This window comes from Dasypus novemcinctus, chromosome 3 (assembly GCF_030445035.2).
Source record: "Dasypus novemcinctus isolate mDasNov1 chromosome 3, mDasNov1.1.hap2, whole genome shotgun sequence".
NCBI classification, from domain to species: domain Eukaryota; kingdom Metazoa; phylum Chordata; class Mammalia; order Cingulata; family Dasypodidae; genus Dasypus; species Dasypus novemcinctus.
The window spans coordinates 149,822,102-149,849,797 of NC_080675.1; the positions used below are offsets into that span (position 1 = coordinate 149,822,102).

Here is a 27,696-nt window from a genome sequence, read left to right on the forward strand (position 1 = left end):
AGCATCCTCAGGGGGAGTCTGAGAAGGAGGTGGAAGAGAAATGACTCAGAAAGAATGGCTGCTCACACTTCTCTATCATGAACCCCAGCTTTCTAGAACAGGCTTATCCAGACACATGGTAGTAGGGTAGATTTCTGCAAAGTGAATCCTGTTTTCCTAGTGCCTTTTATTACTGTAGTAGAGATATGTTCTAAAGAAAAATAGCCACTACTAACTCAAATTGAAAATATAATGAGAAAGGGAAGAGGATGTGGCTCAGGCGATTGATCTCCTGCCTACACACGGGAAGTACTGGGTTTGGTTCTCGGTGCCTCCTGGAGAAGACAAGCCAAACAATGAGCTGGTGTGACGGGCAGATGTGGTGAGCTGGCACAAGATGATGCAACAAGGAGACACAAAAAGGAGGCACAGCGAGAAACACAACAAAGCAGGGAGCTGGGGTGGCTCAGGCGATTGAGCACCTCTTTCTCATATAAGGGGTCCTGGATTTGGTTCCTGGTGCCTCCTAAAGAGAAGACGAGCAGACACAGAGAGCGTCTATCCACTCTCTGTCCACAGCAAATGGACAGAGAGTAGATGGCGAGCGTGGACAATGGTCGGGATGTAGGAAATAAACTAATATAATAAATCTTAAAGAAATTTTTTAATGAGAAGGTGGTTCAAATGTTGTCCAATCCCTAGGTATTGGAGTCCTAGGAGTGAGTTTACAGGGCTTTCATGGAGCCAGCATCCCTTTCCAATCAGCCCTCTTGATATCACCATATGCATAGCTGCTGGACATCAGTTTGTCCCACTTCTCCTTCTGAGTAGTAACCCCAAAGACTAATACTAATAGAGCCAGACTGAAATGCCCAGACTTGACCACCCAGAGCTGCTATCTGGTGTAGGCCATCTTTTTTTTTTTAAGATTTATTTTTTTAATTTATTTCTCTCCCCTTTCTCCCTCCCCCATTATCTGGTCTCTGTGTCGAATCACTGTGCATTTTTCAGTGTCCACTTGTATTCTCAACAGCACCAGGAATCTGTGTCTCTTTTTGTTGCATCATCTTGCTGCGTCAGCTCTCCATGTATGCACTGCCACTCCTGGGCAGGCTGTGCTTTTTTCTTATGGGGCGGCTCTCCTTGCAGGGCACGATCCGTGTGGATGGAGCTCCCCTATGTGAGGGACACCCCTGCTTGTGGGCGGAAGTGCTGCGCATGGGCCAGCTCAGCACACGGATCAGGAGGCCCTGGGTTTGAACCTTAGACCTCCCATATGGTAGGCAGACGCCCTATCGGTTGAGCCACATCCGCTTCCCTGGTATAGGCCATCTTGCAGAAGAGTTTCTTCAACTCGTTTTGGTTTCTTTATTACTAATTAGGGCTCAGCTTTATGTGTTTTATTTTATTTTATTTTTTTAAAGATTCATTTATTTATTTAATTTCCCCCCCTCCCCTGGTTGTCTGTTCTTGGTGTCTATTTGCTGCGTCTTGTTTCTTTGTCCGTGTCTGTTGTCGTCAGCGGCACGGGAAGTGTGGGCGGTGCCATTCCTGGGCAGGCTGCTCTTTCTTTTCACGCTGGGCGGCTCTCCTTATGGGTGCACTCCTTGCGCATGGGGCTCCCCCACGCGAGGGACACCCTTGCGTGGTGGCACGGCACTCCTTGCGCGCATCAGCGCTGCGCATGGCCAGCTCCACACGGGTCAAGGAGGTCCGGGGTTTGAACCGCGGACCTCCCATGTGGTAGACGGACGCCCTAACCACTGGGCCAAAGTCCGTTTCCCAGCTTTATGTGTTTTATACATTCTGATTCTTTGAGATTAGATGAAAAGGAGCAAGACTGCCATTTCCCAAGTGTTCATCCAGTAGCAGAATTACCCCCAACATTCTGGAAATAATTCTGGACACCCAGAGCTTTGGAGAAAATAATAAATTTAAGAAGTCAGTGGGAAGTGGATTTGGCTCGACTGACAGAGCGTGGAACGGGGCTGCGTTGCCAGCTCAATGCGGCTGAGGAGAGGCTTGGAGTGAAAGGCTGGACAAGACAGGGCAGGGGTCGCAGGGCCTCGGGTGGGGTGGGGGAGGCGCCGCAGGGCACGGATCCCTCCCCAGCCTCCCGTGCGTGTGTCCCTCGGGTGCGGTGCCCGGCAGTAGGTGAGAAGGGCCTGGAGGCCCGCGCAGCCGCCCAGGCACCCAGCTCCCCGGCCCAGCGCGGGTCCCAGCATTGTCACGCGACAGGGGTGGGGGTGGGGGTGGAGGGGCCACTCTCTCCCGGGGCTTGAGGGCGGAGTGGAGGGAGAGGAGTCGCGGGGCCTGGCGAGCGCGCGATTGGACGAGGACTGGGGTGGAGCGGGGGACCCAGGTTTACGGGAGGAACGGGCCCCTCCGCGAGCCAAGCCGGCACCTGCGTGTTTCCTCGTTTTGGGTCGGCGCCTGTGGCAGGACACAGAGCCCCAGCGCCAGCCGACACACCGCCTGGCTGGCGGCCTGTTGTCCTCCACCCTCCCTGTGTCAGGCCCTGGGAGTAAAAGCCGAATTTGCGGGTCTAGCTCAGCCGTCCCGCACGAGCACGAGGGTGCCCAGCCGGCTGTGCTCGCATCCCAGCCAGTGGCACTGCCATCCATCCGCTGGCTGGGCCAGAACAGAGCCTCGCTGGCCCCCTCACTTCCCACGCCCCTGCCAACTATTTGCCAGGAGCCTACCATGTGCCAGACAGTGATAGATATGGAAGGGGACAGAACTGACCAGGGCTTATGCTGAAGGAGCTTACTTGGGTGGGGGGAGGGTAGGGGTAAGACAGCAACAGGCAGAGTGTGTCAGAAAGTGAAAAGTGCGGTAGGGAAGGAGAAGGAATAACTGGGGGTGGGTTATAGTGGGAGATAGGGTGGCTGGGAAGGCTTCTGCTCCCAGGCCAGGGCTCTCTGCATGTGATTTACTGTCCCAGAGGATGAAACGTGGGCAGACTCAGTCCCTGGGGCAGGGCCCATCTCCCCATAGCCCCGGACAAGAGTCGAGTATCCTGGGGCTGTGTGAGGTGCTCCACGTCCCTTCCCCCAAGCCCTGCCCAGCTAACAGCACCCAGTGCAGGGAAGGGGGCCCTCACCCAGTGCTGGGCAGAAGGAGGGAGCCAGGCAGGAGGGGAGAGGACCTTGACCTGGAGCTGAACACCCAATCCTGGGTCAAAGTTTGCATGCCTTTGCGTGAGAAGCTCTTTGGCTAGGATTCCCCAGCCATCGATACCAGGGGCAGGGGGCCAGTGGGGAGGGCCAGGGCTCCGGGCTGGAAGGTGGAGAGGCTGAGGGGCTTGGTCTAGCAGAGTCCCCCAGCCCAGAGCTTTCCCCCAGCACTGCTGAGGGCTCTGGGGCAGGGGTTGGGGAAGCCAGCCCCACAACCAGCTGCCACCTCACAGGGTGGAGGCAGGAACCTGCTAAGTCTGGAGATGCTCCAAGCGCTGGGAGAGGCCTAGGCTCCAGGAGCCGGGAGGTTAAAAGGGACTATCAGGGAGAGCAGAGAACTGAAGAGTCATGGACCATGAGACGCCTAAGACGGGCCTTCCTGGTGTGGAGATGGGGGATGCAACCTCAACGAAAGCACGGTAGTGGGAAGTGGGGGTGAGGCAGTTTGGGAAGAGTGGAGTTTGGGTGGACGTGGAGAACTGGGACTCGCTCTCAATGTGTGCTCACCCACCCAGCCACCCTACATTACCTGAGATCTGGGCCCTGAGACGCTCCACGTTTCTCCTGCCTGTGCCCAGAGAAGCAAAGAAATCTGGTTTGTTAAGATCCGGGGCTCAGATGGATGGGGCGGCCCCTGGCCCCCTGGCTCTTAGCTGCCGTACTTAGAGGGGCGATACTTTCCCAGGACACTCTTGGTTTGAGACTGTTATCCTAACTTTCACTTTCCAAAGTGTCCGGGCTTGGACGATAAATTACATGGTCAACTGCGAGGTAGGCCTCAGTGGGCTTTACATGCCCAGCATCCCTTCTCTCTGCTTATGGCAATACCACTTCAACTTTCTTTTGGGGACACCCCCCCCCATCCTCGGCCTTTAGGTTTGGCGGAGCTGATTCCATTACAGGCTGGCACATGACCCAGGCCAGGCCCAGAAACCACTGGAAAAGAGGTGACCAAGCTGGTTAGAATAGAAATCTGGAGCTGCCAGTGACCACTTTTTTAGGAGAGCCTACTTTAAAATGATGCCCACTCAGAAGAAAGCAGAGCTGGGAGAGGAGAGGAGGGAGGGAGGGAAAGAGTTGGCGACATTGAACTCCTACACCCAGTTATTCCTGATGCCAGTCAAGGTCACCCTTAGAGCTTCCGCTTATGAGCCAGTGTCACCACCGTGTTCCTCTTCTCCTTTCCCCACTCCTTTTCCTTCTTCTTCACCTCTTCCTCCTCCTCTTTTTCTTCATCCTCCCTTTCCCCTTCCTCTTCTTCTGCTCTCTAGTATGAGCTGGATTTGGGGTACTTGCAACTGAAAGAGTTATCACCAAAACACGGGCCTGCGGGGAAGCTTCCCAAGCAGAGCGCTCTGAGCAACTAGAGCTCAGTGGTAAAGCAGACACCAGCAAGCCCTGGGCGGATCAGGCAGAGGCCGAAGAAGTTACTCCTTTCCAGTGTCTTCCCACTGCTCTGCCCCTGTGACAAAAATGCCCCCATAAGAACCATTTGGGGAGGCTGCTTCTCTCTCCAGAACGCCCCCCGGTCACGGCAGGGCGTTGCTGGTTGGTGAGTGTCTCTGAATGAACCCAGGAGCGTGACGGAGTCCATCAGACGAGTCTGTGCCCTTCGCTGATGTTCCGCCTGGCACTCTCAGCTGCCTGGGAGCCAAGCTCACCACCATGGCGACTGCAGCTCCCTGGACTAGGGGATGCCCTGGGGAGACAGTGGCATTGCCAACTCCTGGTGCCCCGTTTGCTCTCTGCTTCTCACAGCGCTCAGCCGTCCAGCTCCCAGCTGATGAACAGATGTCAGCCTTTCCCAAAGTTCAGGACAGACAAGGTGAAGTTCAGAAGGAAGCTTATAAGGAAGTTAAGGGGACAACAATTCTGCCGGTTTGGTTTTTTCAGGAGGTGCCGGGGACTGAACCCAGGACCTCGAACACGGGAAGCAGGCGCTCAACCACTAAGCTACATCCACTCCCGCATGAGACTTGGTTTTGTTTGTTTGTTTGTTTTTAGGACATACCAGGGGTCAGACCAGGACCTCATACGTGGGAAGCAGGTGCTCAACCACTTGAGCTACATCTGCTCCTGAGGAAAACGATTTTTACAATAGCCTGTGAGGCCTCACAGATCTGGCTCCAGTACCTCTCTTACCTCCTCGCCTGTTGCTCTCCCCGCCTTGGTTCAGTCCTCTCCAGGCACAGATGTCCTCTTGAAGTTCCTAAGACACTCCAGACATGTCCCTGCCTCTGTCAGAGTCAGTCCCTGCAGGAAACAGAGGGCCCCCTCAAACGGAGTCCATTATACTGGGGAGCATAATAAAGGAACAGTTTACAGTGTGAGCAAGGTTTAGGGAAATCAGTGAAAGAAAATGCAGCGCCCCAAGGATAGCAAGAGAAGAGCCAAAAAAAAAAAAAAAAAAAATAGAGCAGGGCCAGAAGAGGTGGAGCAGAAAATAGAACCCACGGAAGGTAGCTACGGAGAGCCTATCGAGACGAGACGTGGCCTTTGGTAAAGCAACGCAGCCAGCATGCAAAGACCCTGAAGAGAGGGAGCCAGGGGGAAAAGACACCAACAGATTTCTATTTTTCTATTTTTTCTATTCATGTTCTTTGATTTCCTGGTACCGCCCTATGACTGAACCTAGCTGGAGGCCAGAGAGCAAGGGAAACCACTGATGCAGCCCAAGGTAAGCCAGCCCCCAGGACTAAGGATAGAGAAGGGCAGAGAGTGGATCTGGAGGGGCAAACAGAAGATGTTGGTACTCTGCCTCAGGGCCTTTGCACTTGCTGTTTTATCTACCTGAAAACTCTTCTCTCCCAGAATCCTCAATGCGTACTTCCTCAACGATTACTTTCTCAAAATACCCTTCCCTGGCCATCTCCACTAAAGCTGTAATCCGGATTTTCATAGTGTCTATCCCTCTCTACTTAATTTTCATTCGTAACACTTACAAACATCAAACACACTATATATTTTACTTATTTATGTTATGTATGGTCTGTATCCCCCAACTAGAATGTAAGCTCTAGGAAAACAGGGGCTTTTGCTTCCTTTGATTAATACTTTATCAATAACACCTGGTACACAAGTGGGTGCTAAATAAATGTCTGTTAAATGAATGAATGGAAATATGTCAATCCCCCAAATAGGAAAATAAAACAGATTTGAAATGACAGAGGTCTGGTGTGAGATTCTGGGTCTTGGTAGGGACGGTGCCAGGATTGAGATGGGCAGCTGAGGTGACCCCTGTCCCAGAGCCTTCCCTGAACATCTGCTAGGTGGGCGTTGGTCGTTTTGCTGCCAAGAGACAGGTAATCAGGCACAGGCCTGCATCCAGAAGCTTGTCTCAGTGGAGCAGATGTAGCTCAAGTAGCTGAGTGTCTGCTTCCCACGTACGAGGCCCCAGGTTCGATCTGGGGTACCTCCTAAAACAAACATGAAAAAACCGGTGAGCAGATGTAGCTCAGTGACTGAGCACCTGCTTCCCATGTACAAGGTTCTGGGTTCAATCCCTGGTGCCTCCTAAAAGAAAAAGGAGGAGAAACTTATCTCAGCCTGGCCCAGGTTGGGCATCCTGCCTTGTGCCACCTTCGCCCTCGTCCAGGGCCAGCATCTAGAAGAACCCTCACGGCTGACCACATGGCTGTCACCACCAGAAGTACCCACTCTCTTCCCATTTCTGGCCTCCTGGCTCCTTCCAACAGGCCATGGTCCCCTCACCTTGGTCTTCGCCACACCCTGCATCTCCCTATGCTCCCCCACTCTGGATGGTCAATTCTGAGCATGTTTTCTCCCACTACAGCCTCCCAATTTCGCCCTCTCTCCTGCAACATGGCCACTGACCTGCTCTGAACAAAATGAACATCTCTGGGCCATCATTTCATCAAGTGTAAATGAGGCTAAGAATACTACACACCTCATAGGGTTGGTATGATGCTAAAACAAATGGGCCATGGTAAGCACGCCGCACTGACGGTGGAGCATAGTAGGGGGCACTCGATACATTTTAACTATAAAGATTATTATTTGCAATTTCCATAAAACCAAGGCAAGAAGTGCCCAAAACAGAGTTTTCGCAAACTCTGACTTGTGCACACTAATTTATTCCACACACCTTTCTCTCAGTGCTCCTGCCTGTCAGTCCCTGCTCTAGAAGACACTAGGGCCGTGTAGAAAAATAGAGATTGCCTCAACCTTCGAGGAGCTCACAGGGAAACAGAGGGATGGGTGCTGTCAGGGAGAGCAGCATGGGGGCTGTGGGCACTCAGAGGAGGGGCCCAGGCCTAGCCAGGGTGCTGACAGCAGATCTGGGTATAAAACGGTGAGATGTTGAGCAGGAGGCAGCCAGGGAATACAGGGTGGAGGGTGGGTTCCGAGCCAAGGAGTCAGCAGATGGAGAAAGACAGTGGCAGTGGGGTGGGGGCAGGTATCGGGCCGTGGCATCTAGCAGAGCCTGAGAGGTGAGCAGGAGCTGCGGCTGAAGCCTAAGGGTGCTAAGCATGGGAGTTTTTTGATCCTGAAATCTATGGGGGAAGCGCCTTGGACTGAATGAATTCAAAGCACACTTCCTTGCCTTGTGTGCTCTTTGCTTTATGAGGCAGGTTATTGGCCTTAAAGATGAATCTTATCATCATTACATCATGTGGGAAGCCTTTTTGAACCACTTACTAAATGTTCTTCTGGATAACAGAACTTGGCACAGTCTGTTGAATTCAGCTGGTATTGAGCTGTCTGAATTCATAAGAGTAAAAGATATCAAGTCTTTTACTGCACGTATAGTTGAAAACTTTTGCAAGGCACTTGAATCAATTGAATACTTTCAGACATTCAAAGGATCGAAGACTAATCATGAGCGAGAGAAAGACAAAATCAGAAACTGAACAGTATACCCTCGTTGTTGCCTAGTAACAATTTCACAGAGAAGCAAAGGTCTTGACAGAGGGTGAAAAAATTTTAACACACATTTCAAAACTTCGAAATTCAGCTTTGTAGATATCTGGAAGCAGCACACACTGCATTACAGGACATGTTGAGTTTTCTATGTGAGGAATTTTCCAGTGTATGTCATGATGAAAATAAGCAAGCTGAATTCAAAAGGACAGTTCTGTTAAAATAACCGTAAAAGCCTCACTTTTAGAATCAGTACCATAGTGATGCCAAGAATCAGCACCATAGTGTCCAAAAGGATTTTATTTTAAGAAACATGGTAGTGGGTAGAACGGAGCGCTTTCAAGAGCCCACCAGTACAATTTTGTGGACGATACTTTGAAGTCACTTTCTGCTTTGTTAGTACAATTGGCTCTCTCTTCAGAGCACTAGACAAATCTTAAAGTGTACTTTATATTAAAACTAACATAGGAAGAACAGTGCTGTATCAAGCTGCATTTCACATTGAGAGGCTATTTTGTACCATACAAAGCAGTATACAAAGCTTTTCCACAAACTTACAAGGATGCAATATGCAAGCTGCTTTTTCAAAGTGCAAAAGCTCATTCCATGTATGCAAATGGATTTAAAATAATAAATTCAGACTATTTGTTGAGGTTGCATTTTTAGAGCAGCCAGTTAACTGTAAATATTTTCGTGTTAGTTTGCTTGCTCATCTATGATCTGAGACCATGCTGAAGTGAGAAAAATGTCCCCAACCTACAATTTAATGTACAGTGGGGAAGGGGACAGCTGAAGATAGTAATTCCAGTGACTATCTTTAGATCACCCTTGTAGTGTGTGAATCGGTTCCTTTTTACTAGAATAGCTTAAAGTGAAGCAGTTTCTTCTGAACTGGAGAATTTATAATTAATTTCAATGTTGGCTATTGCATGGAGAAGGTGGGCTGTCTTGTAGATATGAAGTAGAGTTTTTCCATAAAACCTGTTTTTTTATTTAAAAATACCACTAGAATTGTTTTACCCCATTTGTGCATCTGTGTATATTAATGATGAACTGTAAAATTCAGAAATTTAAACGTGACCCTGTTGGGGGAGTGCAGAGACTATTCCCAGCAGCAATGTTCATAAGAGCCCAAAAAGGAGAACAATTCAAATATCTAGGTGCAGGTGAATGGATGAACAAATTGTTTTCTGTTCCTATAACAAAACCCTGAAGGGCAATGAGAATGAACTATAACTATCCCAATTCTATAAAGAACAAAAACAGACAAAACTAATCTCTGCTGTTAGAAGCGGGGATCCTGGTTACCCCTGCGGAGAGAGCACCAGAGGCTTCTAGGGTGCTGGGAATGTTGCTCCTTGATCTGGGGGCTAGTTTCGTGGGTTTGTTAAGTCTGTTAAAAATGCACTGGGGGAAGCAGATGTGGTTCAAGTGACTGGGCTCCCGTCTACCATATTGAGGTCCCAGGTTTGGTTCCCAGGGCCTCCTGGTAAAGGCAAGCTGGCCTGTGCAGCACGCTGGTGCAACAAGATGACACAACAACAAAGAAGAGACATAGAGGAAATACAACGAGAGACAACAAACCAGGAGCTGAGGTGGCTCAAGCAATTGAGTGCCTCTCTCCCACATCAGAAGGACTCAGGGTCGGTTCCCAATGAGAAGACCCTGGTTCCCTAGAGAGAATATGAGAAGACAAGCAGGCACAGAAGAACACGCAGCGAATGGACACAGAGAGCAGGCAGCAAGCACGAGGGGCAAGGGGGTGGGGAATAAATAAGTTTTAAAAAAAAAAATGCATTGGAAAAGGATGTGGCTCAAGTGATTGAGCTTCCGCTTACCACATGGGAGGTCCCAGGTTCGGTTCTCAGTGCCTCCTAAAAAGAAGACAAGGAGATACAGAGAGCACACAACAAACAAACACAAAGAGCAGACAGTGAATGCAAAAACAATGAGGGGAGGAATAGATAAATTTAAAAAATCTTTTTTAAAATATGCAATGAGTTGTATTACCTAGATGAATCTTTCTGTGCATATCTTACAACTTAATAAAGCTTTTTAAGGGAAGCAGATGTGGCTTAACTGATAGAACAGCTGCCTACCCTATAGGTGGTCCATGGTTCAAACCCAGGGCCTCCTGGCCCATGTGGTGAGCTGGCCCATGTGTGGCGCTGCCGTGTGTAAGGAGTGCCCTGCCATGCAGTGGTGTCCCCCACATAGGGGAGTCCCACATGCAAGGAGTGTGCCCCTCATTGAGCCACCCCACATGATAAAAGCACAGCCCACGGGGAGTGGCACCGCACACACACAGAGCTGACGCAGCAAGAGGATGCAACAAAAAGACACACAGATTCCTGATTCCACTGAGAATGCAAGTAGACACAGAAGAACACACAGTGAATGGACATAGAGAACAGCAATGGGCGGGGGGAGGGGAGAGAAATGAAAAACACAAAATAAATCTTTAAAAAATAAAATAAAATAAAGTTTTTGAAACATTAGAAATGAAAAGAGAAATGTCATTTTTCTATAAAACCTAGCCTAACCTCAAACTTTACCTTTTTTTTTCATTGAGTGACCTGGAGATCGAAACAGGAAACAGCTTTCCTTTAAGCTATTCTTTAAAGTTTAAACACACTCTTGCTCTGTCAAATTCCTGGTGCCTGTCCCTTGATATCTTAGTGAAAATCTCCCATAACTTTCCTATTTTCAGGAACTAAAAAGCCTAGTCCGTCCAGTTCATTGGACTCACCCAGGAGAGCTAACGACCACTGCAAGGAAGAGAAAGTCTACAACTGCAAGAAAGATAGTCCCATCCATCTGCCCCATCGGATCTAAGCCCCCTCTCGATTAGAGGTTGAGTGGGCGTCACCATCCCAGAATCGGGAATGAATGATGGACTAGAGAAGACTTACTGGTATTCTACTGTAGACTTATTGTGATTCTAGCAATGGGAGAAATTTTATCATTGATGTGGAGGGAGAGGTAAAAATAGCTGTAACATGGGGGCATTTTGGGGGCATTGGAATTGTCCTGAATGACATTGCAATGACAGATACAGGCCATTATATATCTTGTCATAACTTAGAAAATTGTGCAGGAGAGAATTTAAACTATATTGTAAACTACAATCCACACTTAGTGGCAATCCTCCAATATGTGTTCGTCAGTTGTAACAAATGTGCCACACTAAGGAAGGATGTTGTTAATGTGGGAAAATGTGGGAAGGGTAGGGAGTGGGGCATATGGAAATCCCTTACATTTTTTATGTAGCATTTATGTAATTTAAGTATCTTCTCTAAAAGAACTTTTTAAAGTATATTAAAAAGAAAAAAAAAGCCTAGTCCAATCTAAATCAAAATTTGCTTCTCGCATCCTATTCATGACCCGTCCCTGTCCTCCTGGCCTACCTGAACTGCCAGAGGGAAGGCGAGCGGCTCTGCTTCTGCTCCTTTCTTCCCTGCCTCTCCCTCCTGCTGGTCTTCCCTCCGGGGCAGGGGTAGGGGTGGAACTGTAGGAGCCGCGCCAACCTCCTTTCACTGGGCTGGTACTGTCATCTCTTTCGGCTATGAATGCCCCTGTGCGTAGTAAAGGTCCCACTGCCGGATTTTGATGGGGGAACTGTGAGGACCAACAGTGTCCTCCACATTACACAGTTCCTAATGTAGCTGATGGGCTCTCTGGCTGACCTCTCCCTCCAGGGTACACCCCGTACCTCTCTCTGCTGCGGTGCCCCTGCCCAGCAGGCAGCTCTCTGCAGCTTAAGTCCATTTCCCTTCAGCAGTGTCCAGCTGGCCCTCGAAAACTCACATGCTGACTCAAGCCATGCAGACTGCGCTCTGTGCCCCGCCATCAGTAGCTCGAGTCAGTCTCTACGTTCACATGTTTCCCCAAAATCCAGGGATATGTGTCAAGCAGGTACACAGTGTAGTGGTCTCGAGCCTTCTGAGTTCAAGTCCCAGCTCTGACACACTGCTAGTGACCTAGAACCAATCACACAACTTCTTTTTTTTTTTAAGCTCTATTTCATTCATTTCTCCACCCCCATCCCCATTGTTTTCAGTCACCGTCTGCTCTCTGGGTCCATTTACTGTGTACTTTCTGTTTTGCTCTTCTTCTCTTCAGGAGGCACTAGAACAGAACCTGGCACCTCCCATGTGGAAGACAGGTGCTCAATCACCCGAGCCACTTCAGCTCCCTGGTTTGTTGTGTCTCTCATTATGTTGAGTCTTTGTGTCTCTTTTGTTGCATCATCTTGTTGCATCTGCCCACCACACCGCTCGCCTTCTCCAGGAGGTACCAGAAACCAAACCCGGGACCTCCCATGTGGTAGGCGGAAGCCCAATTGCTCAGCCACATTTCCTTCCTGACACACAACTTCTTACCTTTTTCTTTCCTATCTGGTTGTGTCATTGTCTTTTTTGGTGCATCACTTTTCTACGTGGAGCTCCATGCAGGTCTGGGACATCTTTTTTTTTTTCTTTTTTTTACCAGGAGGTCCTACGGAGTGAACCTGGGTCCTCCATATGGTAAACAGGGGCTCAATGCTTGAGCCACAGCACTTCCCAGACAACTTCTTCATTCCTCTATTATCCCATTTTAATGAGAATTGTAAGACCCATCCCAAAGGACTGAGAATTTTCTAAAAATTAGGGAAGCGGATGTGGCTCAACAGATAGAGTGTCTGCCTACCATACAGGAGATTCAGGGTTCAAATCCAGGGCCTCCTGACCTGTGTGGTGAGCTGGCCCATGCAAAGTTCTGATGCATGCAAGGAGTGCCATGCCACGCAGGGGTGTCCCCTGTTTAGGGGAGCCCCACGTGCAAGGAGTGCATCCCATAAGGAAAGCCACCCCGCACAAAATGCACAGCCCACCCAGGAGTGGTGCCACGCACACAGAGGTGACATAGCAAGATGATGCAACAAAAAAGAGACACAGATTCCTGTGGTGGCTGACGAGAATGCAAGCGGACAGAGAAGAACACACAGCGAATGGACACAGAGAGCAGACAATGGCGGCGGGGGTGGCGGGGAGCTAAAGGGGAGAGAAATAAAAATAAATCTTAAAAAAAAATTAATACGGGTCTATGAACCAAATATGTTGTGTAGCATATTTTATGGTTCAAAAAAAAATTATATGTATCCAGTACATTTAATCAAAAGAACTACTTATTTAATAATGAATGAATGTATTAATTAATAAATATGGGTGAAGCTCTTAAAACAATTCCTGGCCTGTAAGTAGAAGCAGTATACGTGTATGATACATACATAAATACCACAACCTCCCACCATACTGCACCATCTCTCACAGCTGGACTTACGGTGGATGCCATTCTCCCTTTCTTGTAAGTCACCCATCTCCAAGATCTCATCTCTGCATTTTGACTTACTTGGCTTTGCAGGAGGAGGGGGCTAGAAGCAGGTCTCTACCTCAAAGACTCGTTCCATTTCCTTTGATCAAAAGTTTTTATCTTGAAAATTTTCAGAACTTGGAGAAGTTAAAAGAACATCCAAGGAGCATCCATCTCCCTTCACCTAGGTCCACAGATAACTGATGTTTGCCATAAGTGCTTCATCTCTCTCTCTCTTCTCTTGAGACACACATAGCTGTACACTTTTTTAGCAGGACTCTTTGAAAGTAAATTGCAGGCATCATGACACCTCACCCTTAAATACTACAGAATGAATTGCCTAAGAAAAAGGATGTTCTCTTGCATCAACATGATACTATGTTCACATCTAAGAAAATTCACATTAATTCCATAATATCATCTAATACCCTTTATGTTCAAATTACCCCAATTGTCCCCAAAATGCCTTTTTTTTAAAAAAATGATACTGATGTGTTTTGAAGAGTCCAAGAAGAAAAGCCCACAGCATGGCTTTACTTCATTTACTTTTCAATTGTTCACCATCTCTTGCACAGGAGGGAGGAGGTATAGGTGCCTCTCTTTAGAATCCTATCATCAGGAAACAGATTTGGCTGGACTGATAGAGCATCCACCTACCATATGGGAGATCCAGGGTTCGAACTCAGGGCCTCCTGCCCCATGTGGTGAGCTGGCCCACATGCAGTGCTGATGTGCCCAAGGAGTGCCATGCCAAACAGGGTGTCTCCCACGTAGGGGAGCCCCACGTGCAAGGAGTGCACCCTGCAAGGAGAGGCTGCCCAGGAGAGGCACTGTACAAACGGGGAGCTGATGCAGCAAGATGACACAACAAAAAGAGACACAGATTCCTGGTGCTGCTGACAAGCATGCAAGTGGACACAGAAGAACCACAGTGAATGGACACAGAGAGCAGATACTGGGGGGGGGAGGGGAAGGGAGAGAAATAAATAAATAAAAATGAATCTTTAAAACAAAAAGAATCCAGGGAAACGGACTTTGGCCCAGTGGTTAGGGCGTCCGTCTACCATATGGGAGGTCCGTGGTTCAAACCCCAGGCCTCCTTGACCCGTGTGGAGCTGGCCATGCGCAGTGCTGATGCGCGCAAGGAGTGCCCTGCCACACAGGGGTGTCCCTCGCGTGGGGGAGCCCCACGCGCAAGGAGTGCGCCCGTGAGGAAAGCTGCCCAGCGTGAAAAGAAAGTGCAGCCTGCCCAGGAATGGCGCCGCCCACACTTCCCGTGCCACTGACGACAACAGAAGTGGACAAAGAAACAAGACTCAGCAAACAGACACCAAGAACAGACAACCGGGGGCGGGGGGGGGGGGGAATTAAATAAATAAATAAAATCTTAAAAAAATAAATAAATAAAAATAAAAACCTATTATCAAATCAATTTAAAAAAAAAAAGAATCCTATCATCTATTGCTCTCAGATTAGAGACTTGGGCTGAAATTCAGAGGTGGCTGGAACAGGCCGGTACCATGTCCAGTTAGACAGTTTGTTGGAAGGGCCTGCATAGCATCCTCCTGGAGAGCAGCAATGAGCCTCCCTGCTGTGGCGGACACAGACTGAGTGCCTGGGCAGGGCCCTGCCTCCTGTGTATGGTGGGAAGGAAGGCAGGACCGGTCAGTGCAGAGGCCTGGTCCTCCACCTCCAGCACCCTGTCTGCCCTGGACAGAAACAGGCTCCCTTGCCTTGGACCCTGAGACTAGTAAAGCTCCAAGCTGCCTTTAGCTGCAACTCCCTCCCCAGGAACCCAGCATACCTTCTGACCTACCCCCAAAGGCCGCACCTGGGCCCTGGATGGAGGTGGAGCTGAGGGATCATGGCCCAAGGCCAGAGCCTGAGCCTTCCAGCTTTGTTCGATTCTCTGATATCAGGTGACCAGGACAACTGGGACAATCAGATAGGAGACGGTATTTAAAGAGGCTCCCCTCACCCAGAGCCAGAGGCTCAGGACCAGTCCCCACAACCCTGCTGATCTCAAGCACCTGCCTCCACAGGTACTTTCCTTGGGTCCACTTCCAAGTCCCTGGGGTCCCCACCATATGTCCTTGGAACTAGTGGAAGCAGAAGAATGGGGACACCCTGGGCCTGGAGTAGGAGGCCTGAGATCTAGTCTGCTGCCCAGCTCAGGACCTCAGTTTCTCCATTTCTAAATGGGCTGCTTGGGATTAGGCTGTTTCTAAGGACCCTTTCTGTGGTTGGAATGGAGAGTTGGGGAGGGGTCCCCAGCTGAGATAAGGGAGCCCTGACTGCAGCCCAGGCCCAACCTCAGCCTTCAAGACTGAGGGACCTTTTTGGGACTAACAGAGTCCCCTCGGGAACGGGGGCATCATGGGCCTTTTGCGCCAACCCTGGCTCCTCTGCTCCCTCGGTATTGCTGGTCCGGGAAGGTCCCTGTTCCCTGGTATGTGGGAGGCAGCAGCAGGAGAGGAAACGCGGGCAGCCAGCACCAGCAGGGCACAATGCCCAGTGTACATGCTGCCAGGGGTTGGCACGGCTGCTGCCCTCGGCTTCTCTCGGGGAGATCCCTTGCCTCCACTCTAGCAATTCTACTTGGAATTGCAGAAGGGAGGGGCAGAGCTGGATGTTCAGGCGCTTGGGTCAGGAATGTTGAGGCTTCTCCCAGGCCTCACATTCAGAGATGCTCGAAGGGGTGCTCCTTGGGCATAGGACCCACGGGGGACGTTTCTTAGTCTTTCTGGTGTCCAGCTGGGAACCAAGCACTGGACATGGGTCAATGTTTATTGAACGAGTGAGTGAATGAAAGAATGGCTCCACCGCCGCCCTCAGCCTGCCTCCTCCCACCTTCCCCGTAGATGGTTAAGATGGCACTGTCCCAGCTTGTTCCCTTCTCCACCACGGAGCTCCTTCTGGCCTCCGCCACCTTCTGCCTGGTGCTCTGGGTGGTCAGAGCCTTGCAGCTGTGGGTCCCCAAGGACCTGAAAAGTCCACCGGGGCCGTGGGGCTGGCCCCTGATCGGTCACGTGCTGACCCTGAGGAAGAACCCGCACCTGGCGCTGACACGGCTGAGCCAGCGATACGGGGACGTGCTGCAGATCCGCATCGGCTGCACGCCCGTGCTGGTGCTGAGCGGCCTGGACACCGTCCAGCAGGCCCTGGTGCGCCAGGGGGATGACTTCAAGGGCCGGCCCAACTTCTACAGCTTCAGTTTCATTCTGGACGGCCAGAGCATCGCCTTCAATCCAGACTCTGGGCCGGTGTGGGCCGCCCGCCGGCGCCTGGCCCAGAACGCCTTGAATAGCTTCTCCGTGGCCTCAGACCCGGCTTCCTCGTCCTGCTACCTGGAGGAGCACGTGGGCAAGGAGGCTGAGGCCCTCCTCAGCAGGATCCAGGAGCTGATGGCAGGGGCCGGGCACTTCGATCCCTACAGCCAGGTGGTGCGGTCGGTGGCCAGCGTCATCGGGGCCATGTGCTTTGGGCGGCACTTCCATCACAGTGAGGAACTGACCAGCCTCCTAGAGAACAGCCAGGAGTTTGTGGAGACTGCCTCCTCTGGGAACCTCGTGGACTTCATCCCCTTCCTTCGCTACCTGCCCAACCCCAGCCTGCAGAAGTTCAAGGCCTTCAACGAGAAGTTCCTGCGGGTCTTGCAGAACCTAGTCCAGGAGCACCATCAGGACTTTGACAAGGTGAGCCCAGGGCCGGGTGTGGTTCCTCTCTTCCAGCTCCACGGTACCCACACAGCTGATGTGCTGCCAAGACCTAGGAAGGCTCTGGAAAATCTCAGACCAGCTATGTGAGATGCAGCCAATCCCTCCCCCTCTCTAGGCCTCAGTTTCTCCATCCCTCCAGCCTCCCTCGCTGGGCTGCTGCAAAGCCCAGATTGAGAAGGCATATGAGTGGGGCCCTGGCAGAGCCCTGCAATGTGGGGAGCTTTCTCCTGCCGGAAACTGAGCTCCAACGGAGGATAATCCCTAACTCAGGTGTCAATTCACTTCCCTGTGTTTACACCAACCTCTTCCTTCTTTGAAATGGAATCCCTGGGGTGATTGGGAGAAGGGTCACTGCAGCAAAAAATGCCATGTTGAGCCCTACCCAGGGCGGCTACAAGCTCCTGCTGTGACCCACTGTGTGGAATCCAGAGGAGCCTCGCCAACCCGCAGGGGCAGGCCAGGGTGTGGGGCCAGGCAAAGGCCCCGCCTGTGGCCCTGGAGGTGCCGGGGGCCTCTGAGCTTGTTCCCCTTCAGAACAGCATCCAGGACATCGCGGGGGCCCTGTACAAGCACCAGGAGAAGAGCTCCAGAGCCAGGGGTGGCCTAATCCCTCAGGAGAGCATCGTCACCATGATCAATGACCTCTTCGGGGCCGGTAGGAGCCAGACCCCTGCCCCTCCATCCATCAGTGCCTGCTGGTCACCCACGGCCTTGCCTGACCCCAAACTCATCCAATAACCCACCAAGCACACAGCAGATGGGACGGTACAGCTGGGATTAGGGTTCCAGCCCAGCTCTGCCATCGGCCCCCCGCGGAACCTCTCCCAACTCCCTCTCTTCCACTGGGCTTCACTTTCCCCATCTGAACAACAAAGGGTTCTCTGGCCTCTCAGTCTATGCCCTTGGGATTCCTGCAGCTAATTATGGAACCAATGACTCCCGTTTGTATTCAGGAGACCCAGGCTCTGCCCTCAGGAAACTCACAGGCCAAGGCCAGAGAAAGACAATGCCTGGTATATGGTGGGCGCTTGGTCAGTGCTGGTTTCCTTGTTCCTGTCTTCTTCCTCACCTCACCTCTGCTGCCTAGGGTTTGACACAGTCACAACGGCCATCTCCTGGAGTCTTATGTACCTTGTGACGAAGCCCGAGATACAGAGGAAGATCCAGAAGGAGCTGGGTATGCCGTGTTCCCCACCCCACCTGCCCCAGGCACCTGCTCAGGCTGCAAATGGCTATGTGCCTATTACATGCCAAGGGCTGGGCATACAGTGGTGAGCCACAAGAGCTCCGTCCTTGCCCAGAAGACATAGGGGCATCAGTACGGGCCCAGACAAGTAAATGGGCACCATCCAAAGTAGAAGGACTCAGGGTATAACAGGGAACACAGATGCCACGGAGAAGTCAGGGCAGCCCCTAAGCCCTGTGTGTCCTCTGTGCTCTGCAGACACAGTGATTGGCAGGGCACGGTGGCCCCGGCTCTCCGACAGACCCCAGCTGGCCTATCTGGAGGCCTTCATCCTGGAGATCTTCCGACACACCACCTTCTTCCCCTTCACGATCCCTCACAGGTGAGACCTGCCCATTCTGCCCTCCCACCTCTAAGCCCTCACCATGTCTACTCCTCCCAGGGCCTCGGCTCTGGCCCAGCTCAGGCCTTCGCACCTCCTTTCTGGCCATGACACCAGGTTCCTCAGATCTCCAGCCTCTAGGCTGCCCTCAACCCATCCAAACATGATCAAACCACCCAGCCAAAAACACTTCCAGGGCTCTCAGGAGAGAGCACACATCTGACCTCAGTGTCCACTCACCTCAGCTCACCTTCTTTCCCTACGAGTACCCTCTGCTCCAGCCAAGTTGGCCTCACCATTCCTCACAAGCATCTCCTGGTCAGTGGAACCTTCTGCCCTGATCATCTTCTGTCCTCTCCCCTGCCTCTTAGAATCCTATCCTTGCCCAAGGTCAATCCTGACACATACTTCCCCTCCCCCAGAAGTCTTTCTTGACTCATTCAGCCAACACACCCCCCTCATTCTGTGACATCCTTCAGGACTCAGCCATTTGTCCTGTGTCTTGGAAGTTCAACAATGGCAAGAAAGCGATTGACCATTTACTTCCGCCCTTATGTTCGTCTGGTTATTTCCAGAGCGGGAGACCTGACTTCCCAGCCAGGCTAGGGGCTGCCCCAGGACTGGCCCAGACTGCCTGCTTCTTGGCTCCAGGCATGGCCAAGAAGTTCAGTAAACACCTATTGAAGTTGGAGAACAGGAGCTGAGGAAGGGGAAGGATAATTTCAGCTCTTTCCTCATTCTTCACTTGTGTTCCCTCCCAGTGTAGGGTGTGGAGACTGGTGGGCAGGCTATTGGAGTGGGTGGGACTGAGTTAGGAGCAAGTCGCTCCCAAAGACACGGCCCAGCTCTCAACCCCTGAGCCTGACAGAGCCCTCTTCCCTCCTCAGCACAACAAGGGACACAGTGCTGAACGGCTTCTACATCCCCAAGGGACGTTGTGTCTTTGTAAACCAGTGGCAGGTCAACCATGATCCGTGAGTACACTTCTCCCACTAAAAACTGTAAGACTGTTCAGCAGCCAGGGAGGCTGCCTCCCCGAGGAACTGTTGACATGATGACGGCATGGTTACTCGACTGCTCCTTAGCCTGATCTACGTGATGAAATTTAGGCCTGTGCTTCTTAAGTGTTAGTGTGCATAAGAACCATCTAGGAGTTTGTTACAGATTAGAGGACCCCACCCCCAATACTCTGCTTTTGGATGATCTAAGGGGGGAGGTGGTACATCAGGTGATTTTTTTGTGAATGGCCCAGGGACCACTTTTAGGAAAACCCCACTTTAGTTAATTTACCACTCAAACTGGGACAAATTAAGAGTGAAAGGGTATACTATTAATAATCACTCCCAAACAAAAAGAATAAACCAGGGCTTGCAGTTGGTTACCCTTGCTATAGTCATGTTTTGAGTAGGAAGGGGATAAACATGTTTTCCTTCTTTAATTTCTTTTTCTAGTTAAAGGATTATTTCTTTAAAATAACAAATTAACATTAAAAACACTCTTTTCAAGGTAGATAGTTTTAAAGAGAGATTTGTACAAGGAAAAAAAATCAAAATACAGTTTGGTTTTGTGTGACTTATGTATCTTTATAAAAAAAGATAAAACCAGCAAGATGGTGGTGAACTAAGGAGCTCCTAGAGTCAGCTCCTGCTACAGGGCAGTCACAAACACCCAGAGCTCTCTGGAGCTCGCTGAAGGACCTGCTTGGGGGCTCCAGGAGGCCAGAAGGGCATCCTGCATCATCCTTGGGGGAGTGGAAGGGGAAGACTGCCCGTCTACAGAGAAGACTCGCAAATTGAGGCTCCACGCTCTGGAGGCCAGTGCCCATCCTTCACTGAAGGCACAAGCCGCCTCAGGAGCTGTTCCGCGGCTGGAATCAAAAGCTCCACTTCCTCCAAACGGGGGAGGAAGTGATGGTTGGGCACCAATTTCAGCTACTGAAGAGGAAATTCAGCGGGCTACAGTATGATCCTTAGAACAGCTAAAGTTTCAGCCTGTCCAGGTCAGAAAGAGGCCGGGAGCCACCATCTTAACTCTGCACCTGGCACAAGGGGAAGCGGGGTGGATTGAGGATCCCAGGGCTGGTGGGGACCGGTTTCTTTCCATCCAGATCATATTGCAGGTCTAGCCTAGGCCCTGGTGCCACCTCCAGCAGGGAGGAAGCTGTGGGGACCTGCGCCAGCCTCTCCGGGAAATTACTGGCCAAGCCCTAGAGGCCAGTGACTATCCTACTCTAGCACATGAGCCGCACCAGGAGCTGTTCTGTGGCTGGAATTGGAAGCTCCATTTCCCAGACAGGGGAGGAGGAGACAATTGGCTGCCGATTTCGGCTACTAATTAGGAGACTTGGCTGGCTAAGAGATAACCCTGGGAACAGCTGGGGTGAGAACCAGCCCAAGTCAGAAAGAGGCCAGTGGCTGCCATTCTGACTCTGCCCCCAGCCTGAGGGGAAGCCGGGCTGACTGAAACTCTCAGTGTCAGCAGGAACCAGTTTCTTTCATGCAGATCAGCCTGCAGCCCACCTAGGCTTCAGGCCTCTGGTGGGGAGGAGCCTGAGGAGCCCTGCCCCAGTAACTGCAGGGAACTTTGGCTGGCATAGACTGAAAATCAGAAGTCTACCAAGGCAACTGTGGTCATCTTGGACGTGCACTGCATAGATTACTGCCCACACCTGCAGCTCCATTCCCACCCCAGACAGGGAAGAAAGGGATGTGAAGCTTTATAAGTCTCTCTAGGCAACTACAGACTAGGCCTACATGTGGATTATTCTACACAGCTGTGACTCTGTCCCTACCTTTGGTAAAGGAGAAAGTTGGAAGAAGTTTCATTGATCCCTGGTGCAATGAAGGCAGCTTGAGCCTCCACAGCTTATAGCACCAACTACATGCTTAGTTCCTACGGCATAACCAGCAAGGGAGAAACGATACAAAACCCTAAACTAAAGAGAAAATCTGAACCCAGAAAAAATACTCTAGTAAGCCAGATGCTAAGACATAGACAAAAAATTACAATCCACAGCAAGAAACAGGAAGCTATGGCCCAGTTAAAAGAACAAGATAAGCCACCAGATGACATAAAGGATTTGAGACAACTAATTATAGATGTTCAAACAAATCTCCTTAATAAATTCAATGAGCTGGCTAAAGAGATTAAGGATATTAAGAAGACATTGGGGAAGCAGACTTGGCCCAATGGATAAGGTGTCTACCTAACACATGGGAGGTCCCCAGTTCAAACCCCGGGCTTCCTTGACCCGTGTGGAGCTGGCCCATGTACAGTGCTGATGTGCACAAGGAGTGCCTTGCCATGCGGTGGTGTCCCCCTGTAGAGGAGCCCCATGCACAAGGAGTGCGCCGCTCAAGGAGAGGCACCCAGTGCGAAAGAAAGTGCAGCCTGCCCAAAATGGCGCCACCCACACTGAGAGCTGACACAACAAGATGACCCAACAAAAACAAACAGATTCCCAGTGCCACTGATAAGGATAGAAGCAGTCACAGAAGAACACACAGCAAATGGACACAGAGAGGAGACAACTGGGAGGGGGGAAAGGGGAGGGAAAGAAATAAAAAAATAATCTTAAAAAAATTAAATTTAAAAAATTTGTAACTATTATAAAAAAATAAGATATCAAATGAACACAAAGATGAATTTGAAAGCATACATAGAAAAATAGCAGATCTTATGGCAATGAAAGGTGAAATCAATGAATTTGGAAAACATTGGAATCATATAATACCAGATTTGAGAAGGCAGAAGAAAGGATTGGTGAGCTTGAAGAAATGGCCTCTGAAAATGAACATAAAAAAGAACAAATGAAGAAAAGAATGGAAAAAATTGAACAAGTTCTCAGGGAACTAAATGACAGCAAAAGTCATACAAACATATGAGTCATGGGTGTCTCAGAAGGAGAAGAGAAGGGAAAAGGAGCAGAAGGAATATTTAAAGAAATAATGGTAGAAAATTTCCCAACCCTATGGAAGGACATAGATATCCCTGTCCGAGAAGCACAACATATCCTATCCAAAAATATCCAGATAGACCAACTCCAAGACACATACTCATCAGAATGTCAAAGGCCAAAGACAAAGAGAGAATTCTGAGAGCAGCAAGGGAAAAGCAATGCATAACATATAAGGGATATCCAAAAAGATTAAGTACTGATTTCTCACTAGAAACCACGGAGGAAAGAAGACAATGGTCAGATATATTTAAGATACCACAAGAGAAAAACTTCCAGCCAAGAATCTTATATCCAGCAAGACTGTCTTTCAAAAGTGAAGGCGGAATTAGAATATTCACAGATAAACAGAAACAGAGAATTTCTAAGCAAGAGACCAGAATTTCAGGAAATACTAAAGGGTGTGCTAGGGCCCGAAAAGAAAAGACAGGAGAGAGGGGCCTGGAAGAGAGTCTAGAAATGAAGGTTATATCAATACAAGTAACTAAAAGTGTCAAAAGGCTGGTGAAAATAAAATATGACAGATAAAACTCAAATAGTCGGGAATAAACTTAACCAATGATGTCAAGCACTTGTATTCACAAAACTGCCTCCTCAATGTTAAAACAAATCAAAAAATCCCTAAATAACTGGAAGAACATTCCATGCTCATGGATTGGAAGACTAAATATCATTAAGATGTCAATTCTGCTCAAATTGATACACAGATTTAATGGGATCCCGATAAAAATTCCACCAGCATTAAAGAAAAAATTGAAAACACGATCATTAAATTTATTTGGAAGGGTAAGGAGTCCTGAATAACCAGAAACATCACAAAAAGGAAAAGTGAACCCTCATCTCCAGACTTTAAATCATAATACCTACCTATAGTGGTAAAAACAGCATGGTACTGGCCTAAAGACAGACGCAATAGACCAATGGAACCAAATTTATGGTTCAGAAACAGACCTTCACAGGTATGCCCAAGTGATTTTTGACTAGCCTGTCAAAGTCACACAGCTCGGGCAGAACAATCCATTCAACAAATGGTGCTGAAAGAATTGGACATCTATAGCTGAAAGAAGGAAAGAGGACCCCTATCACACATTATCCAAAAATTAACTCAAAATGGATCAAAAAACTAAAAATAAAAACCAGAACCATAAAACTTCCAGAAGAAATTGTAGGAAAATGTCTTCTATACCTGGTGGTAGGTGGTGGATTCTTAAAGGAGATAAGGGAAGGACTGAGTGGACTACTGATGTTTAATGTATGTAGAAGTTTTAATTAGCTTTACTGTAAAATTGTGGAAATGTATAGAGTGGATGGTAACACAGTGAGTAACAGCTAGTTTATAAATGGGGATGTGGCTGAAAATGGTAGTCTAGTTATGTAAATGCTGATTGACAGAATACTAAAGAATAATCTAGGAACTGGACAGCACAGTAAACCAACAGGTGGGTGAGAATTGTGGTTGATGGTACAGATGAAGGAGTGTCCTTTGTTAGCTAGAACAAATGTATATCACTACTGAAGGGTGTTGGGAATGTGGAGAAGCATGGGAAAAATACAGCTGGAGTGACCTATGGACTATTGTTAGTAACAATATAATATTCTTGCATCTATGCAGAAGATGTACTGTGTTGATACTGAGGCAGTATGGAAAATGAGAGCCAAATGAACAATATGGACATGGCAATAATCAGATGATATTATTTTATCTGTAGCAAATGACACACTACATTGTGGTGTGTTGATGGAGGGGCGTTGTTTGGGAATTCTGCATATGTGCATGATTGTTTTATAAGTTTACAACTTCTGTCATAAAAGAATATATTTTAAAAAGAATGACAGGGTGCATTGGGGGAAAAACACACCAAATGATTAGTAGTAAGATTTTGACAGTGTTCTTTCATAGTTTGTAACAGACCTCTAATGACAATACAAGGTGTTGGTGGAGGTTTGATGTATGGGACCCCTGGATGATGTCATGCATGTTTGTTTTGTAAGTTTACAACTTTTACTATACACTTAACTGTTTATGTATGCTCATATATAAATGATATAAAGATGATAGTAATTGGGTTGATTAGGGAAAAAATACTTTGTTTGGTAGTAATATTTTGACAATGCTCTTAAACATTAGTTAAAAAGGTTTACAACCAATGCAAGTTATTGGTAGTAGGGTTAGATGTTATATATGTTTGTTCAATGTTATATATGTTTGTTTTGTAAGTTCACAACTATAATACATTTATTATTTATGTATGTTTATGTATGAGTGATATATTTCAATAAATTTTTTTCAAAAGTTAAAAAAAGAGAGATTAAAAAAAGATTAAAAGATTATTTTAAAAACCGATCTTCTATATTGAAGAATTAAGAATCCTGGTTTGAAAGTGTAAACTATAATGTAAACCATTTTCCATGTGGAGCACCAATGCTCCAAAATGTATTCACCTAATGCAATGAAGGTCCCATGATTATGAAAAAGGTTGTTGCTATGGGTGGAGTGGGGTGAGGGGTTGGGGGATATATAGGGACCTCATATTTTTTTAATGTAACATTTTTAAAAAAATAAACAGGAAAAAAAAGAATCCTAGTTTATCTTGCAATTCTGCAATTTAAACATTTTAACAGCCTTAAAATAGGGGTGGTTAATCATTCTATTACCAAATTTCAGTAAGTAAAGGAAAAGCCTTTGAAAACTATGGAGGGATCTTTTCTAAATTATAATGAAAAGAAATTAAGCAGTTATAATATTAACATATTCCTGAACCTTGCATTCAGTATGCTTTTTAAGTTATTCACAGTTTTAGAATTTTATTAAAAGAGGTTTTAGCCTCCTGTATAGGAAGGAAAAAGAATATTCCTTGAATAATCTATTAAATGATTGTGTCACTTTATTTAGTTTGGGTGTTATCTCTCTAGAGTTATAGATTATCAAGTAAATAATTTAACATGATATGTATTAAATCTTTAAGTTGTAAATTCGTGTTTAATGAAATTAAGCGAAAGAAGGAAATGTAGATATGCCCACTCTTAAATGGATAAAGTAAACTTCATTGGTTGCTAACTGTAATTTAATAAGCTTGTTTAAAGGTAAAGTAACTTTACTTATAAGAAGTTTGTGAAAGCATCTTCTAACTGAACCATTTGAATGGCCAATTCCAGGAAGCTATTACTAATTAGTTAATATCAATTTAGATTTTTAAATGTAAATTGATGTTAATAACAGAAAGGAACTTCATAACAGGGAAACCTGTCAGGGGCTACGTCCATCTGCATGTTAAAGTGGGGGTAAGGGAAGATAACCTTGATTCCATTAGGAAACTTCAGTTTTCATAAAATAACTGAGAAAGTAGTTTTTCCTGTACTGCTAATGTAAAATACCTGTTAATTAATGTCATCACGATTAAGGTGTAAAGTAAAAAGTGGAGTACCAAATTAGGTAATTATATTTGATATATTACACATTGCATTGGAAGTGTTTAGAAAGTAAATAAAAATTAAAAGATAGATTTCAATGTCATCCAACTCTCTCATACCCTCAAACCAGGCCTTCAGTATACTGCATATTGCCTCTCCATTTGGGTTTTTGTCTCAGTTGCTCACTGACCCTTAAAGCAAAAAAGGTATCTACTACATGTCTGAACGTACTACTGAAGTGGATGGAGAGTATGTTGCAGTATCAGATTCCCGAGCAGCTGGCGATGGCTGCATTTGGCCAGATGTACAAGGGACATTCCCTCCAGACTGGCTCTGTTTCATAGTGATGAAGGGTGCTATGCACCAGGCTGGTGAAACATCTTACCTTCCTAGTTAATCTTTAGGATCAATTATACTGCAGCATGCTGGCCATGCAAAGCATATACCATGTGGAGCAACAATTACCAGAGTACGGTGAGTAGAATATAAGCAAACACAATTGGCATTATGGCCTGCTCCCATGAGGAGATAACATATATGGTATTGCAAACCTGGAGCTTAGATGTATTAATTGCAGTTCAAAGAGGAACTTGTGCATTGACTACTATTAAGTACTGTACCTATGTGCCGGATGATTATATCTTTTCTATTCTATGCAGAGGGATATTGAACATGTTAAAAGTCCTAGTAAGCTTAATGCATTTACTAAGTTGTTAATAAATGTGCCTATATGAGAAAGGGAAAAGAAATTCAGTTGGAATTTTTCCCATTGACCTTGCACTTGAATTAGCCACGAAGTCTCCATGCAGACGTCTCCCCCAGGCCTTTGTTCCCTCCATCTCCTCTCCATCTCCTCTGCCCCTCTACAGGAAGCAGTGGGAAGACCCATTTGAGTTCCGGCCAGAGCGATTCCTCACCACCAAAGACACCAGCATCAACAAGACCTTGAGTGAGAAGGTGATGCTCTTTGGCCTGGGCAAGCGCCGGTGCATCGGGGAGGTCCTGGCCAAGTGGGAGATCTTCCTCTTCCTGGCCACCTTGCTGCAGCAGCTGGAGTTCAGCGTGCCACCAGGAGTGACAGTGGACCTCACCCCCACCTACGGGCTGACCATGAAGCACCCCCGCTGCAAGCATGTGCAGGCACACTTACGCTTCTCCATCAAGGGGTGAAGGTCCCACTAAGCTGAGGACGGAGAGGGGATAGGGCTCACCCAGGGGGGCCACGGCCCTTATCTTCTTTTTTGCTTTTTTAAAAACCTTTATTGCAATATAATTCACACATTATACGTCTACTTAAAATATACAATCCAGTGGCTTTTAGTGTATTCATGCAGCTGTGCAACCATCGCCGCAATCGATTTTAGAACATTTTCATCACCAAAAGAAACCCCGTATCCATTAGCAATCCCTCCCCGTTTCCCCAGCCTACCCACTCCCAACCCCAGTCCTACGCACCCACTGATCTGCTTTCTGTGTCTACGGATTTGCTTATTTTGAACATTCCCAATAAATGGAATCATCCAAGATATGGCCTTTTGTGGCTGCCTTCTTTCACTTAGTACAACGTCTTCAAGGTTTGTCCATGTTGTAGCATGTATCGATAAGCCCTTATTTCTTGAGTTCTGAGACTAGAACTGGACATGGCTCCCCACAGT

General features: G+C 48.0%; 1 protein-coding gene across 1 annotated transcript; it reads left to right on the forward strand.

The window, feature by feature from the left end:
* The first annotated feature begins 15,295 nt into the window (after positions 1–15,295).
* On the forward strand, positions 15,296–27,567 carry LOC101424165 (cytochrome P450 1A2-like). The gene is made up of 7 exons (XM_058294506.2): positions 15,296–15,430; positions 16,250–17,083; positions 17,642–17,762; positions 18,195–18,284; positions 18,552–18,675; positions 19,563–19,649; positions 26,911–27,567. The coding sequence occupies exons 2-7, from the start codon at positions 16,250–16,252 to the stop codon at positions 27,209–27,211; spliced, it is 1,557 nt and encodes a 518-aa protein (XP_058150489.1). The 5' UTR covers positions 15,296–15,430; the 3' UTR covers positions 27,212–27,567.
* The last annotated feature ends 129 nt before the right edge of the window (positions 27,568–27,696 follow it).